Below are 18558 nucleotides of genomic sequence, written 5' to 3'. Positions count from 1 at the left end.
TGATCATTTGTTCCTCATGTGTCATGTGTTTATTTCTCACAGAGCTTCCATGATGGGCCCACCAATAGCAGAAATAAGGGAGCTTTCAAGAGAAGTTCGCAGCTTGCTTAGAACTGGGATAACAATCACAACACCTGCCCAGTGTGTCACAGAATTGGTAAGAATTGATGTTTTTTAGTGTGTGTCATGTCTGAGTTATTTACAAGCCTTAATGTGTTATCAGGGGTGGAAAACGGTCAGTAAAAGTCAGTTTTTCATCTTAGTTTGTAATTTGTCAATTTTTTAATGGTCATTAAGTCAGTATATTTTTGTGTGCATAACTGCAAATGAGAGTGACATTAGCTCTTGGAAACCTATCTGGAAATCACCGGTTTCATATCCCAAGAAAACATCTTCCTAATGTACATAATTTTGTCTAATAATGAAAATGTCGGCACTTTCTCAATAAAAAAAAATTACAATAATTTTATAATAATAATAAAAAAGAAATCTCACTTTTACTATGACAATTTATTGATATGGTATAAATAAATAGGTCAGTAATTTGTCAGTGTTTAGTCTAAAGATATCCATTTGGCAGTTATGCGTGGAGAGCTTGTTCACTCTGATAAACTTATGGTTCATTTTCCCGTACAGTTTTTGTTTGTATCTGGTTTTGCCACCTGTCTGGTGACTTAATTTGTAATCGAGCACATGCCTGACGAAGCCAGCAGATAGTTGGCAATATCGATCGTGAACAAAAAATTGAATGGAAATTTGAAACGTAGGTTTATCAGACTCTCAGTGATAAATCATAAGCAACAAAATCTAAAAGTTCTAAAATTTGATACAGGAAAGTTTACTGATGAAAGAATTAAGAAAGATTACCAAATTAAACTGTCAAATAGATTTGATGTTTTGCAGGATTTAAATGATGATGAAAATATAAATGAAACAGACGTAAATAAGAATTGGGAGCACATACGTAATGCAATAGAATCAGCAGCTAAAGAAAGTATAGGATACCATAAACCGAGAAAAAGTAAGCCATGGTTTGATAATGAATGTCATAATCTAATAGAAATAAGAAATCAGGCTAGACTTAGGTGGTTAAATAACTCTGATGATACAAATCTAAACAATTTTAATAGAATAAAGCGAGAAGTTACCCGCACGTTTAGAAGTAAAAAAAGAGATTACTTGAAAAGCAAAATTAACGAAATTGAAACAAACAGCAAAAATAAAAATATCAGAGATTTATATAAAGGTGTAAATGAGTTTAGAAAGGGGTGGCAACCTAAAGTAAACTTGATAAAAGATAAAGACGGTGATTTTCTAGCTGACCCAAGCGATATTCTAAATAGATGGAAGAACTACTTTAATGACCTTTTAATTGTCCATGTAGGAGATAAATCAGAAGTAAATGAAGTCCACACAGAAGAACCTTTAGTTCCAGAACCTAACTTGACCGAAGTTAAGGATGCTATTAAAAGGCTAAATAATAACAAACCACCTGGCATTGATTTAATACCAGCTGAGTTAATTAAATATGGTGGAAATTCATTAATATGTCAAATTCATAAATTAATTTGTTTAATATGGAATAAAGAAGAAATCCCTCAACAGTGGAAAGAATCCATAATTGTTCCTGTGTTTAAAAAAGGTGATAAAATGAACTGCAATAATTACCGTGGAATTTCTCTACTCTCAACAACATATAAAATATTATCTAACATTATTTTAACAAGACTAACCCCATATGCTAATGAAATTATAGGTGATTATCAATGTGGATTTAAACGTAACAGATCAACTACAGATCAAATTTTTCACATCAGACAGACACTTGAAAAAAAGTGGGAATATAATCAAAATGTCCATCAGCTATTCATTGATTTCAAAAAAGCATATGATTCGGTCAAAAGAGATAAATTATATAATATATTAGTCGAATTTGGAATACCTAAGAAGCTTGTTAGTATGATAAAAATATGCACCAGTGAAACAGAAAGTAAAATTCGTGTGGGTATTAATATGTCTGACAAATTTACAATTCATGATGGGTTAAAACAAGGAGATGCATTATCTCCATTGCTCTTTAATTTTGCCTTAGAATATGCTGTTAGGAAGGTAAAAGAATATGCTGTTAGGAAGGTAAAAGAAACTCAAGAAGGACTAAAATTAAATGGTGTGACTCAGTTGTTAGCATATGCAGATGATGTAGACTTACTGAGGGATGATGTGAATACAATTAAGAATAATGCTAAAATATTTTTCAAAACTGCTAAAGAGATAGGTTTGGAAGTTAACAAAGAGAAAACTAAATATATGTATGCTTACAGGCCAAAACCAAGTGTTAGGTAATAATCAAAATCTAATTATTGATAACAACTCGTTTGAACCTGTTTCCAAATTCAAATACTTAGGAGTAATATTAACAAATGAAAATTATATTAAAGAGGAAATAAAGAGTAGGCTTAATTCAGGAAATGCATGTTACTTCTCTCTTCATAAACTTTTGTCTTCTCGTTTAATATCTAAGAAACTAAACGTTAAAATATACAAAACTGTAATTTTGCCTGTAGTATTATATGGATGTGAAACTTGGTCCCTTACATTGAAAGAGGAACATAAATTGAGAGTATTTGAAAATAAGATCCTTAGGAATCTTTGGACCTAAAAGGGATGAGGAGACAGGTGAGTGGAGAAGGTTACATAATTTAGAACTACATAATTTGTATTCATGTCCAGATATTATTAGAATAATTAAATCAAGAAGACTTAGGTGGGCAGGCCACGTGGCACGAATGGGAGAGGAAAGAGGAGTTTACAGGATTGTTGTTGGGAAACCTGATGGTAAGAGATCTGTAGGAAGGCCAAGATGAAGATGGAGGGACAACGTTGAGATGGACCTAAAGGAAATCGGTAGGGATGGAAAAGAGTATATAGAACTTGCTCAAGATAGGGAAAGATGGAAGGCCTGTGTTGCTGCAGCCATGAACCTTCAGGTTTAAGAAGGCTAGGGAGTTAGTTAGGTTTATCGGAGTGTTTAGTTAGTTTTTCTTGTTGTTTTTATCAGGCAAATCATTAATCTTGACCACTAGACTAGTTTCCACCCCTGTGATACACAAGTACCATTACTTTTGCAGGACTGTATCGGAAATCAAAGTAAAAGTATCTCTCCATTTCTTTCTTGATAGGCCTATTTGGTTTATGTGTGTGCCTATGTAAATATAGTAATAATAATAATAACCCATGGGTCAACAGCACCACCAACTGTCGGCCTCACTCCTATCAAAGGTGGGGGGTGATCATCCAAACTTTTACTAGGTGACATGGGGTCAGCACCCCCAGTTGTTGTGGTTGGTTTTCTATGCCTGGGTTTTTGCTACTCGTTCAAAGCTCCCCAATTTCCTCATGATGGTGGGTGGTCACTGGTTCCATACACAAGTTGAGATCTTAGGAAAAGTTGTTACGCTCCCCCCGGACTTGAACCTGTGCATCTTCCAAAGCTTGCACCTTAGACTGCACAACCACGATGTGGAGCTATGTAAATGTTACACACTATTTTTTCATTTACAATAATAATAAAATAACTGGTATTCAATACCTTCAAGAATATTTATAATTCACAATTGTGTGTGTGTGTTTTCCATTATATTTGTAAAATTTCAAAACTTCAAGAATAATGTAACATAACAAGAATAGACATACATAAATCATGGAAGTAGAGTCAGAAGCTTTCACAAATAATTTTACTACTTTTAGAATGAACACAACAAGGAATAGATAGAATAAAATAAACTCATTACCGAAATTAGCAAACGAACAGCTTTCCACTGTTTATGTAAAGAGTTGCCATATGGTAACAGCGCCATTATCAGGCAAGATCAAGCAGATACTATACATTCAAAATAACATTTAAACTAAAAAACAATCAGAAAAAGAACACACATATACACCAGTATACCACATTTTGGTGAAAAGAAGACATCATGAAAATAAATACATCCATTTAGAAAAATGTAACCAATTACCCGGAATTTAATAATCTCAAGAACAGGGAGGTTGTGTACTAGTCACATCCCTGGCACTATATTCACCCCCATGATTGGAGTAGAGTGGTAAGCTTTTATATATATCTCAACTATAAAATTAACAATAACTTTAACATTTGATAACACTAAAAATAAGTTGCAATGAAATAATATAATCGCAGGAACTGGGTTATATCTCATGGCAATGTTGTGTTTGTTCTGTTGTTAGTTTGAGGATTGTAAGTTTATGTTTGGGTTTGATGAAAATAATGTTGACTGTATATGAACATTGAAGATAACATAACAAAAAGAAATAGGCAAATTATTGTGTACAAAATCCTTGCTCTAGCAACCACGTGAGACACTTCTTTGAACTTGCTTCTGCATGTGAAATACAGTACAAACATGTGTGTGCATTCCAGTACAGCAAGGCCAGCAGTGCTGGCATACAACATAACAGTTACAAAATTACTTCTTTAACGTTTTGTTTTTCATTATTTATTCCGTGTTGCCTCTAAAGAATCAACCTGCAAGCCTCCAAGATTCGTTCATTTCCGATATGGGTCCATCCGCACCTCTTGTGGCATGTGGACAAAACATCAGCAACACATCACCCTGGCCAGCTTGTAGCCAAAGCCACCAAGGGCTCAAAATAGAAACAGGCGACCTTGAATTACCCAATAGGAGACTAGCTTATGTGGAGGGAAAATTTTGTTTTCCACTCGGTAAGGGATGAATGATAGTCAGGTGCCATCGGTGAAGTGTGCTGATGTCCTCAGTGTTGCGAACTGCACAATTAAGTGTCCACGTGTACTGTATACTGCCAGCATTGTAGCATATTCACCAAGCTAGTTAAAATTTATTTTTATAAATAAACTATAAAGTTTCGAAGCACAGGAAAAACACAAAAATATGACTGCTGACATCCGTATGACATATTCTATGTGAAGATAAAAGTTTCAGATTGTTCGGTGTATTAAGACAGCTAACATGTCTATAGACACACACGCCAAATAGAGTTGGTAAAACTCGCTGGCCGTGGTCACACTTAAGCACTTTGCAAGGTTAGAAGTTACTGTTTTTCGGGCACGTGAATTTCTATTTGCTTGCTTTAAAACGTTTAGTGTTGGTATTGTTTACTATTTTCTACAGAAAGAACTACGTGGTGCCAAAGTGAATTTGTGAATACGCTTGAAAATTGTTTCAATCATCCATGATCGTTTGTTGCATTAAATACGTTTGACAACAGAGCAAATGAATTTCGAATAAAACAATATCAGGTGTAATCTGCTTCCCCAACGGAAAATGTCACCGCACGCCACTGAGTACAATGATATGAATAGCATAGAGTTACGGCAAATACCTTATGTAGTTGTCATTATCTTGTTGTCTTACTTCTGAATTTTCTTTAAGGTTCATAATGCCATTGATGCTGGAGCAACTTCTGTGGCTGTTAGAATAAACCTCCCATTCTACAAAATACAGGTTGTAGATAATGGATGTGGAATGCCATGCAGACAACTCGAACTTATAGGAGAAAGGTCAGAATAACAATAATGAAAATGTCTTTAAGTATCTAGTATTTAGTTAATAATGAATGTTAATTTCTGAAACAAACACTAATATTTTCTTCACAATCATCCATGTTGGCACATAACAGTTGGGCTGAAAAGTTCGTAGGCTAACATAGTAAAAAATATTTTTTTGAGAAAATTCGATTTTATTATTCAATATAGTTGCCTTCGAGGGCGATACAACGATTATAGCGGTCATACAATTTTTCGATGCCATTTTTATAGTACGATTTCTCTTTAGCCTCAAAATAGGCCTCAGTTTCGGCGATTACCTCTTCATCAGTGCTAAATTTCTTTCCAGTGCATTCTTTTAAGGTCTGCAAACAGGAAAAAGTCACTGGGGGCCAGATCTGGAGAATATGGTGGATGGGGAAGCAATTTTATTACGGTTGAATATCGCTAAACATTGCTCCGAATCATCAAAACGTTGTTGCTTTTGATCGATTGTGAGCACGCGCGGCACCCATTTTGCACACAGCTTTCGCATGTTCAAATATTCATGCACAATATGTCCAACACGTTCCTTTGATATTTTTAAAGTCTCAGCTATCTCGATCAACTTCACTTTACGATCATTTAAAATTATTTTGTGGACTTTTTTGATGTTTTCGTCGGTAACAGCCTCTTTGGGGCATCCACTGCGTGCATCGTCTTCGATGCTCATTTCGCCTCGTTTAAATTTAGCAAACCACTTCTCAATGGTTGATTTTCCTGGTGCAGAGTCCGAATAATGTTTATCAAGCCAAGCCTTGGCTTCAACAGTATTTTTTTTCGCCAAAAAGCAATGCTTTATTAACACACAAAATTTATTTTTTCTCCATTTTTTCACAATAACAAAAGCTGCTTCACTCACAATGCTATATCTCACGAACTAATTATCCGGCAGCTGTGAAATTTATACACGTATCTTTTGAAGGTTAGTACTAAGTAAAAATCACATGGATTTAATTCTAGTAACGCCATCTATGAGTCAGCCTACGAACTTTTCAGCCCAACTGTTACATCACCAGGAGACAGATTTGTATGCACTAAAAAAAACCAAAATATGGATTAAAAACCATCAGTATATGCACTGATTTTTTAAATGTACCCTAGAAATGGTATATTATGGTCTGTACTATGCTTTGTAACCCCACCAATACCCTGGAGCAATCCAGTACACACATAATGCCAAGAATTGAAGGAATTCTTATCTATAGACCCATGTTTCTTGCATGGTTGGCTAATATAATTTCTCAACATGGGCAATGAAAAAGTATTTAATTTCTGTTGCTTGTATTTTAAGAATAAAGACAGTTTCTTTCTTCTTTAAGTGGTGCAACAGCCTGTGAGGGCCATGGCCTACCTACTGACTGCCGGCCGCACTCCCACCTGTCTAGGTGGAAGATCATCCAATCAGTTACAGGATGATGTGTGGTCAGCAGAACGAACCCCCCGTAATTGTTGTAGGTTTCATGACCAGATTATGCTACTCATTCACAGCTCGCATCATAATGTATATTTCCTCACGATGGTGGGTGGCCACCGGTCCCATACACAGGCTGAAATCTCCGGAGAAAAGTTGTTACGCTTCTCCCAGGAGACTTGAACCTGCATACATCCCATATCTGGAGCCGAAAGCATGACACCTTAGACAGCACAGCCACAGTGCGGGACATAAAGACATTTTACACAGTAGAAATTGGTGACTAGTAGTTGGGGCTTATTTAGGGTTTTTGTCTTAAATAATGGAATCATCATGCACTAGAGTTACTAATTGCTCACCATTTTAAAAAAATGCAACAATTGTAAAAAATAATGTTACATGGGGGAGTGAGAGCTGAAATATTTTCAGCCAACCAAGAAGGAAATGATATGGAATGTTTCCTGCTTTTGCACATATTCACCCTGAAGCACAACACACGTGGCATATCATGTCTCAAGTGTCTTAAATGCTTCTAAAACTGCTCTGTTCCTGCTATCACCTGTGCATTCTTGTAAAATGTCTGTCCTTTCAGTATCTTTTTCTTTTTAAGATTACAAAATAGCTAAGTCAGATGGAGCAATATTATTATTTTTTTTTTTTATTTATTCAGAGTTTCAGATACAGTCTTATTTCGCCATTTTACACTGAAACAACATAAAGTAGAAACAAAAGATAAAAACAATAACAAGGTGGGATAGATTTACATGTTCTTGGTCAGTAATATACAAAAATTACGTTCAGGAAGGAAAATATCTACATTCAGGGGCAGTTTGTTGTAGATTTCTGGGAGCCTGTAAAACAAGGAGCATTGTAGAAGGGATAGCCTAGTGGTTGGGTTGTGGAAGAGTTGCAGGTTGCGCGTTTGCTTTTGGGGTACCCTAAGTGTGAATTCACTGATTAGATCTGTTCTGATTTTGCCATTTATTATCTTGTATAAAAATTTCATGACGGCTAGATCACGACGAAAGGATGGAGTGTGAATATTCAGAGCAGCCATGGTGTCTGAATTGGATACATGTCGAAAGAAAGGTGTTCTATGGCGAACAATTGCAAGAAAGAAACTGAGAACAGAATCTATTCTGGTGAGATTGGTTTTTGAGGCCATTGCTCAAATTGGGGAACAGTATTCAAGGATGGACGAGACGAAAGATTTAAAGAATAAAGCAAGAGATGATGGGTTTTGAATTTCGCTAAATCTGTATAGAAGACCGAGAAGGCGCATGGCTTTTTTAGTGGTAGCTATAATATGATAATTAAAAGTGAGTTTTTCATCCATGATAATACCTAGGTCCTTTTGGGTGGAAACGTTTTGGATTGGATTGTTTTCAATAGAATAAGTAGACACCACTTTGTTCTTTTTTAGGGAATAAGTAAGGAAAGAGCATTTCTGAGGGTTTAGTTCTAAATTCCACTGACGACACCACTTAACTAGTTCTGTGAGAGCATTTTGAAGAATCATCATGTCATGATGCGATTAGATCTCCTTAAAGAGTTTACAGTCATCATATTGATAGGGAGGGAGGACATTTTTTCAGGGAGGTCATCCATGTACAGAAGGAATAGGAGTGGCCCTAAGACACTCCCCTGAGGAACTCCAGACAAAACGGGAAGAAAGTTAGAAGAGATACCTGAAAGAACAACACATTGTTCACGCTCATGGAGGTAGTCGTGGAGTAAAAAGAGAAATTTGCCATGGATGTTAAATCTGGATGATAATTTATGAAGAAGAAATTTATGATTAATTTTGTTAAAGGCTTTCGAAATGTCCAAATATATAGTGTCAAGTTGGGAGTTATTATCAATAGCTCTGGCAGCATGCGAAAGTAAGACAGAGAGATTTGTTAGGCAAGAGCTGCCTGGAAGAAAACCATGTTGTGCTGTGTTGGTTGATATATGGTGACGTAAACTGAAGTAACCTGTTTTTGATGATTTTTTCACAAATAATTGATAGTGGCGATAGAAGTGAGATTGGTCTATAGGATTTTACACATTTTTTATCTTCAGTTTTGTGAATGGGCACAATGTTGGCCCGTTTGAAGTTTTTCGGAAACACACTCTTAGAGAAACATTTGTTGAGTAAGTCAGACAGAGGAAGAGCCAAGGAGTCAGCAGTTTTACGTAGGAATATTGTGGGGATTTCATCTGGACCTAGGGACCGGTGGAGGGGCAATGAAGCGAGAAGGTATTTTACTTCCTCGGGGGATCTTTTTTGAAGATAGTGTGTGAGGACAGACAGCATTTAAGTGGGGGAGAGGGTCGGAAACTGAGGGAGGTGAGAAGTTCTGATGAAAAAAAAAACATTGAAAAGTTCGGCTCTTTCTTCTCCACTAGCAATATCAGTATTATGAACAATTTCTTTAGGTATACGTGGGCTTTGTTTTCTTGAATTTAGTATTGTGAAGAATCTCTTAGGGTTTGTAGTACATTCGGTTGTTGTTATGTTATTTATATGTTCACTATATTTTTTTCTGAGTAGGTATTTTGAATGACATCTGATGTTACAATAGTTACCGTGAGTGTAAAAATTAGGGTGCTGCTTCCATAGGTACCAAGCTTGTTTTTTTTATTTTTTAACACAAAGAGAACTTCTCTGTCGAACCAGACGGGGTATTTGGTAGATATCGGTCTCGCAGTGGGCACGAAGTCCTTTATCGTGGCATGCAGAATTTCAACAGAGTTCTCAACGGCTTCATTCACTTCCTCTTCCATCAACAAAAATTAAGGGTAAGTGTTGATCGCATGCTGGATGACATTCCACGGAGCTTTTCGCCATAGGTGGTGGTGGGGGGGGGGGGGGGAGGTTTGGTTCTGCATGACGGATTCCTTGTCTTTCTTCATGGTAGGCCGGTGGGTTGTGACGTCGAGTGAGTCATGGTCGGAGGCTAGAAGATTTTTTCCTGTAGTTACCTGCATATTAAGCAGAGTTGCCAGTACATAGTCAAGGTTGCTGTCATTACGTGTTTTATGCAAGTTGAACTGGTTTAACCCTATTCCGTGAATGAACGTATCAATAAACCACTGATCATTTTGGCAGTTTATAGTTCCCGTATTTGGGCTTTCCCAATTGATGGACAGGTTGAAATCACCAAATAACATAATATCACCACTTGTCATTGCTGCTAATACCGAATCCCTGCAGGCTTCGAGGATGGAAATAAGAGAGTTCTTAAGTGGGCGATAATACGATCCAATGAGCAGTTTTTTTTTTTTTTTTTTAATTGAGTTCTATCCAAATAATTTCACAGTCCTTGATTAGGTCTCTTCGTATTTTACAATTTCATTTAACATTAACGCAGATCATCACTCCTCCACCGCGACGAATTGCACGGTAATTTCTAAATACATTGAAATGCTTTAAAAATGGAAATTCACTATCCATCACCATGTTGTTTAGCCAAGTTTCGGTGAAAACTAAGCAGTCATATTGCAGTAGCTCGCTTAAGTGAATGTCACAGTCAGAAAGTTTGTTTTTTATACTTTGCACGTTCCGGTAATACAAGGAAAAAACAGTGTAATTTCGGAGGGTCCCGGGTTGGCATGGATGTCACCGCACAAGAGCACGAGGCACAAGAGGTGAAAGTAACCGAGAGTGGATTGCTTACCTCGCCGTCGTTGGTCCTCGGACGTTCGTAGTCCCATCATGGCTGCGGTCAGGCCAGAAGAAGTTCCAGCGGCCGGAAAAAGAAAGTTCCTATTTCCTATATCTCCAATAATGAGCCACTACTGACCATAGTTACTTCAGAGTTCTGATTCACTTGTACGTGGTATTGAAAAACACAAATGAAGCACAACACCAAGAAAATAGAACGACAATTTGCAGAGCGAAGAAACACACTCCCAGTACTATCCGCCATCTTGTTAGCTAGTGAGTAGGATGGATGGTCTATGCACAAAAACTCCAAATCGTTCAAAACAAAACACATTTCCACAGTTTTCCTTACTTCTTCCTTACTGATCACCCCCTTCAACAACCCTGTAATTTACCTAGCAAGGTGTAATAGTAGCCTGCTGTAATTGTTTGGTCCTTCTGAAGATAGTCTGCTAATAAAATATCTTCTTTATCTCAAAAAACTGTGGCCATGGCATTCCCTGCTGACTTATGGGTCTTTGGTGTTTTTCACCATGGAGAACCCAAATGAAGCTACTGTGGTAACTGCTGTGTGGCTCTGTATCATAGTGGTGCAATCATATTTCAACAACAGTCACAAGTTATTTCACAATATTATCATTCGATTCTTCTGAATACTGCAGATCAAATATTTCGGAACCCACTTGGCCAAAAGCTTGTGCTTATCCAATTGATCATGCATTATGAACCCAACATGTTCCTTGGATATCTGTAGATTCTCAGCAATCGTTCTGAATGAGATTTGCTGATTTTCCAAAATCTAGTCATGGACACGGTCCACAATTTTAGGAGTTGACATCATTACAGTCCTCCCAAATTTTGCAGCATCTTCGGTTGAAAAAAACCTCCTCACTGAATGTTGGCACACCATTTCTTCAGTGTTGTGTGTGATGGGTATTGGTCACTAAATGTTTCCATCATACAATCACAAAAATTGTCAAGGTATTTAGACTCTGTGAATATGTCATGCAACATATTTGAAAATTCCCAAAGAGACACGGACACCTTGATATCGGTGTTTTAATTCCAGCTGATACTTTGCAATACTGATATGTGGTATCAGATACTCACTATTCCTGTTATATGATCCCTATTTGAAGCCATCAATGCACATTTTTATGGAAATACCAATCTGTGTACTGTCTGAAGTAAAATCTGCCATGAAGCCAGATACTAAACTAAACAAAAAAACATAGATTTCACATTGGTGATAGAAGGTGAGGGTCACAAATAAATGTGTTTATTGTGGTAGAAATTTCTGTTTTGTTTAGTAAGGACAAAGTTTACAAGTCAAATTTGAACCTCAAATGTAGTTCCTTCTTGTACCAAAATCGTGTACTTTATTTTCTGCAAGTATTTGTTTGTAGGAATGATGTATTTAACGCAAACACTAAAATTGTTAATACTGTGAGGGAATTATGATTATTTTCTGTAATTAAAATTGATTTTGTTAGGTAGTTGTGGTTATGCATCCAATTTTGTATGTAATATCATTAGTGCTTCGTTATTATTTATTGTTAATACATAGAAAATGAAGTTTATACTACGTACATCACTGATGACACCCATGTTATGTGCTTTAGTTTTCTATCCATGCACCTTTCTTAATACTATTTCAACCCTTTATTACTTACCATTGCCCTATATGATGTGAATCGTATTGATTGTAATGCATTCCTGATGAAGGCTGTTGTCAAACTTCTGTATACTACAGCACATTAAGATGTGTTATAAATTAATTTTATTGTAAAAATATAATAACATTACAAACTGTGAATAGGTTTTGAAAGGTGAGATGCATCAAAAAGTAGATAATTAACATGGAACTGCTTTTCTAACGTTTTTGTTGAATTGACATGGAACTGCTTTTCCAATGTTTTTGCTCAACCTGCAGCTTTGTTATTTCTCTCTAGGTGTGTGGGAATTGGGAAGGAACCCAGGCAGGAGATTTTTTTGCAGAAGGAATTTCAAACCTTGTAAAACGTTATGACAAGTGCCTCAATTTGAATGGTGATTATGTCGAAAAGTTATGTAATGTTGTACTTTTCTAATGTGTATAATAAAAGTTCTGTATCTGCGAGTGTCTTGTCATTGATGACCAAACGGCAGTTTTTTCCGAATTGCCCTTGTATAATAAGAAAGAAATGGTGAATATGCAATTACCAATGGAAGGAAATGAAAGTGATGAACAACAGTTACAGCCCCCGACCCAGAATGAAATATGCAAAGTAATACAAAATCTAAAAGCAAATAAAGCTGCAGGATCAGACAATATACCACCAGAACTACTCAGGAATGGAGGTAGAGCATTAAAACAGAAATTGCATAAACTGATATTAAATATATGGGAAAAAGAGCAAATACCAACGCAGTGGAACGAAGGAATTGTGTGCCCAATATACAAAAAAGATGACAGACTAAACTGTGACAACTATAGACCAATAACGCTGTTAAAAATAGGGTACAAAATATTTGCCATATTGTTAAATAAGAGATTAACAGAGATTATTGAAAGCAAACCAAATGTTATTCCGGCCAAATAGATCAACTATAGACAACATATTTATAGTAAGACAAATATTTGAGAAATGCCATGAATACAACATTGACTTGCATAACATATTTATTGATTACAGTCATGCATTTGATTCAGTCTACAGAAGCGTGGCCATAAACTCCCTGAAATTATACAATCTACTTACAAATTAATAAGGCTAATAGCATTGACCCTAAATAACAACAAAGCAAGAGTCAAAATAAACAATGAACTTACTGAAGAATTTAAAGTATAGCTAGGAGTGAAACAAGGCGACCCTCTGTCGGCAACATTATTTAGTATAATCATAGATTCAATTACGAAACATTTGTATCTAATAGGCAATATATTTACGAGACTTAAACTATGCATTGCTTATGCAGATGACATAGTACTCACAGCAAGATCTAAAAAAATCCTTAATTGAAAGATTTCGACAGCTGAAACATCAATCCAAACAAATTGGCCTTGTAACAAATGCACAAAAAACAAAATACCTAAGATGTGCGAGAGGTAAAGGTGGAATGGAAAACCCGACCATAAATGATATAGAACAGACAAAATCCTTCAAATACCCAAGATCAATAGTGAATGGAGATAACACAATACAAGAAAAAATGAAAAGGAGAATTGTATCTGGAAACAAAGTTTTTTATGCCAATTTGGAGTTATTCAAAAGAGTGCCAAACTGAGGCTTTATTATACCATAATAAGACCTATAGTAACTATGCATGTGAAACACAGACACTCAAAGACTCCTGCGAACAAAAATTATCAGTATTTGAAAAAAAATATATAAGAAAAATCTATGGCCCAATTAAAGAAGATGATGGTAATTGGAGAAAATACGAAATAATTATGAAATAAACAGAATAATTCAAAATAACACCATAATAAACTTTATCAAATCTCAAAGACTAAGATGGCTTGGACATGTTCATAGAATGCCACAGAAAAGGCAAGTTAAAGGGATATACAGATGGAACCCAGTAGGGACAAGAGCAAGAGGCAGACCAAAATACAGATGGATAGATGATGTTATTAAGGATCTGAAAGATATGAAGATCAACAAATGGAGGAAGTGCAACCAGGACAGAAAAAATGCAGAAAAATTGTTGAGAAGGCCAAAACTCAGTGTATGAAGTTGTAGTGCCTTATGATGAAGATGAAGAAGAAAAATTGGATGGGAAAAGAGTAAGATACACAGTAGACAATAGCAGTAGCTGCCTCTTGGTCGTTAGCGGTAACATGAATAGAAGAGAGAACTAGGGTTAGCAGATAGTTGCCAGATTTAAGATATTCACAAGAAATTTCAGTAAGAACATACATATAGGGATTTTAGAAGTAAAGATAGCTGCGTTGCGAGGCTAGACTCGGGGTGAATCCATTACAGGCCAAGTGCACTGAATTAGAATATGCAAGGGAAGAATATTAGAGAATTGGATGGCAAGAAGTTGCTACGAAATCGGAGAAATGTTGGAAAAATTCGAGAAATATGAGGAAATGAGAGAAATATTGCACGATATGAGAAGTAATTAGAAATGAACAGTGATAGAAAAGAACTGTTCCAACATGTTGCTTGTCATTTGCTTGCCAGTTGTACTGGGCTGTTTTTTTGTTTTTTCAATAACATGCATTGGGTGAAACTCCCATGCTGCATGTCACTTGCCACTTCAGTCTCAGAGCACCCCAAGAAAGTGGAGGGAGGAACAGTGAAAATATATTTTTTTCAATTGGATGTCTCAATCTATATTTGATTTCTTCATTATTTTTATTCACTTATAATTTGCTTCTCTCTGAACCTTTAGCGTCCGACTGCCACATGTTGAGGGTGGATGGTCAATATTTCGACCAGCAGTGCTCGGTAGCAATTAATGCACAATTTTTTGAAAAGTACACACATGGTATTTCAGTTCTGCCTTTAGTATGCATATGAAGGTATGACATACTCAAATTACAAAATAATATATCCATTTTTACTACTATTAACAAGTGAAATTTGAAAAAGTCCTTATTTTCCCTTCATTTGCATTCGACCGCCGTATTTTTATGGGATAGATTTATAAAAGTGGCTGTAACTTCTAAACTACTGCATCTTTTTGAAAAAAAAAATCAATTCTACAAGCAAGAATGAGTAAAAAGAAACATTTAAGCAACGTCCGACAATTGAGAATTCAGGGGGGGATGCAAAGGCCCGATTGTCAAAGTTTGCCCCAAACACGTGTTAGCACACAGCAGCAATTAACATGCCATTTTTTGAAAACTATACACTATATTTCAGTTCTGTGTTTTTTGTTCATTAGTTGTAAATGATTGTTGGGGTTTCCTCATTGTTGTAATCGATCTGGGTGAACACAAATGCACGATATTGTTGAGAAACTCAACAAGTTTTGTTCCTTATTTGTTTCATAGAATAGAAGAGAGAGCTAGGGTTAGCAGATAGTTGCCAGATTTAAGATATTCCCGGTTCTGCCGCTAGGTGACAGTTTTCCAAAATGGCAGATATTACTAGTGATAAGGCATTCTGTGTCCTTGAATGTCACGCATCGAGGTCCGTTACAGTTGTGCAACGACATTTTCGTGCGCGATATTGGAAAGATGCACCATCAGACAATTTGATTAGAAGGTGGTATGCACAGTTCAAATAAAAAGGTTGCAATTGCAAAGGCAAAAGCAGTGGTCGACCATCAGTGTCGGAACATGATGTGGAGCAAGTTCGTGAAACCTATGTACGGAGCCTGAAGAAATCGATTCCTGCTGGATCCAAGGAACTAAACATTCTGAAGACAACATTATGGAGTGTTCTACAAAAACGGCTAAACATGAAACCATACTGCCTAAGTCTGCACCAAAAGCTAACACGTAACGACCGTCATGTACGGGAAACGTTCGCCAGCGATATGCAAAATCTCATGGCTGACGGTTACAATTTCATTGAGAATTTCGTTTCCACTAACGAGGCAACATTCCACCTAAGTGGAAAAGTAAACACACACAATGTGCACATGTGGAGAATGGAAAATCGTCATCAGTTTGTTGAGTTGGTTCAGGACTCGCCTAAAGTGAATGTTTTTTGTGCTGTGTCATGAGAAAAGGTGTACGGTCCATTCTTCTTCATGGAGGAAATGGTTACGGGATTGACATTCCTGGATATGTTGAATGAGTGGCTATTTCCTCAAGTGGAAGAAGAAATTACCACAACGTTGGATTGGGTGCGGGAGTGATGAGGATGAAAACCTTCTATCATGGCTGCCTCGTTCCCCTGACTTTTCTCCTTGTGATTTTTTCCTCTGGGGATACATAAAAGATACCGTTTACTATCCACCATTACCCACTACCATTGAGGAACTGAAAACGCGCATAACGAATTCCATCTACAGTGTTACACGGTTACACGTGGTATGCTATCCCGAGTGTGGCAGGAAATAGACTATCACTTAGATATCTGCAGGATCTCGTGAGGCGAGCACATGGAACATTTGTGACTTTGTCATAAAAACTTGGTGATTTTTCTAACATTTTGCAAAATATTGCATGTATCTATCTTTATTACGTAAAATACAGTGCTTGTTTGTAACCCCGACAATCATTTACAAAAACCCTGTATACTCGAATTACAATTCAATACATCCATTGTTACTATTATTAACAAGCACCGTTTGAAAAAGCCCTGTGTTTCTCCTTTGTTACTACAACATAAATTAAGTTAAAAGGCTGTAACTTCTCAACCATTGCATATTTTTGAACAATTTAAATTCTAAATGTAAGAATGAGTAAAAAGAACATTTTAAGTAATATCTAATAATTACGGGCCCAGGGGGAAAAGTGGGGACAAAGGCTCAAAGTTTGAAATTTTCTGTAATAACACAAAATTTCTGGACCCCGTTTTTTCAAAGTTGCGGCATTTACATTACATATTCTCATACAGTGGTCTTTTGACGTGCTTCCTCCAAATTTGGTCCATCTGGCATCCATAGGGTCGATGCTAGAAGCGAAATTCTAGACATTGTCCTGAAGCTGGCAGCACTGCCACTTTATGTAATGTTATTATTATTTACTCAAGAAGTATCAGTCTGATTTCAATTAAACTTTGCATGGTTGTAGGAATGTACCACCACTACATACACTTTTTTTTTCATTCACTTCGGTCCATTGAGGGGGAGGGGCAATTTTTCTTTAAAGTTAAACTTTCTTCTTCATGTAACACTAATTATTGGGAGGCACAATGTATAAATTTTACCTCCGCTAAAAGTTTTGTCTTTAAGAAAGAAAACAAACTAATTTCATCTGTCTACAACAATTAGTTCTTGCCGGCTCCTGTGGTGGAGTGGTTAGCACATTGCACTAAAATGCCAGGTGTCCCGGGTTCGAACCCCAGCCTGGGCATGGATGTTTGTGAGTGTCCATTCATCAATTTCATCATGTCATCATTCATCCCCATAAAGGAAATCAATCAGTCAATCAACAATTAGTTCTCGAGTTATGATTTTGTTTTGTACTTCGCAGTAAGTTTGAGAAGGCACCGGCTTTCTTCAAAATTCATGCACGTGAGAGGTCGCATCTAAAGGTTAACCCTATAAATGAGTATGATGGTTATATCCATCATGCTCACTTGTTTGCGGTGGATTCGATGGATATATCCATCTTGGACATTCTCAGGCTCATATCTCTTGTGTATGACCTGCTTCTTTCACACATTTCTGCCATGAGATGCCACTCTTCAGAATGTCCAGAGTATTATCTGCCCAGGGGGAAAAGTGGGGACAAAGGCTCAAAGTTTGAAATTTTCTGTAATAACACAAAATTTCTGGACCCCGTTTTTTCAAAGTTGCGGCATTTACATTACATATTCTCATACAGTGGTCTTTTGACGTGCTTCCTCCAAATTTGGTCCATCTGGCATCCATAGGGTCGTGCTAGAAGCGAAATTCTAGACATTGTCCTGAAGCTGGCAGCACTGCCACTTTATGTAATGTTATTATTATTTACTCAAGAAGTATCAGTCTGATTTCAATTAAACTTTGCATGGTTGTAGGAATGTACCACCACTACATACACTTTTTTTTTCATTCACTTCGGTCCATTGAGGGGGAGGGGCAATTTTTCTTTAAAGTTAAACTTTCTTCTTCATGTAACACTAATTATTGGGAGGCACAATGTATAAATTTTACCTCCGCTAAAAGTTTTGTCTTTAAGAAAGAAAACAAACTAATTTCATCTGTCTACAACAATTAGTTCTTGCCGGCTCCTGTGGTGGAGTGGTTAGCACATTGCACTAAAATGCCAGGTGTCCCGGGTTCGAACCCCAGCCTGGGCATGGATGTTTGTGAGTGTCCATT

The 18558-nt window shown here is 36.7% G+C and overlaps 1 protein-coding gene across 3 annotated transcripts in view; it reads left to right on the top strand.

The window, feature by feature from the left end:
• LOC145985184 (uncharacterized) overlaps window positions 1–18558 on the top strand; it is a 148217-nt gene that overhangs the window by 92052 nt on the left and 37607 nt on the right. For all 3 annotated transcript variants that reach the window (XM_083118895.1, XM_083118894.1, XM_083118893.1), the window contains exons 3-4: window positions 43–157; window positions 5430–5557. In XM_083118895.1, the coding sequence (XP_082975021.1) occupies window positions 50–157; window positions 5430–5557 (236 nt within the window). In that variant the 5' untranslated portion in view covers window positions 43–49. The remainder of the gene's footprint in view (window positions 1–42; window positions 158–5429; window positions 5558–18558) is intronic.

This window comes from Lepisma saccharinum, chromosome 3, assembly GCF_977018435.1.
Source record: "Lepisma saccharinum chromosome 3, izLepSacc3.1, whole genome shotgun sequence".
In the NCBI taxonomy this organism is placed as follows: Eukaryota; Metazoa; Arthropoda; class Insecta; order Zygentoma; family Lepismatidae; genus Lepisma; species Lepisma saccharinum.
The sequence above is the reverse complement of the archived record's forward strand: the minus strand, read 5'-3'. Positions and strand labels throughout refer to the sequence as shown.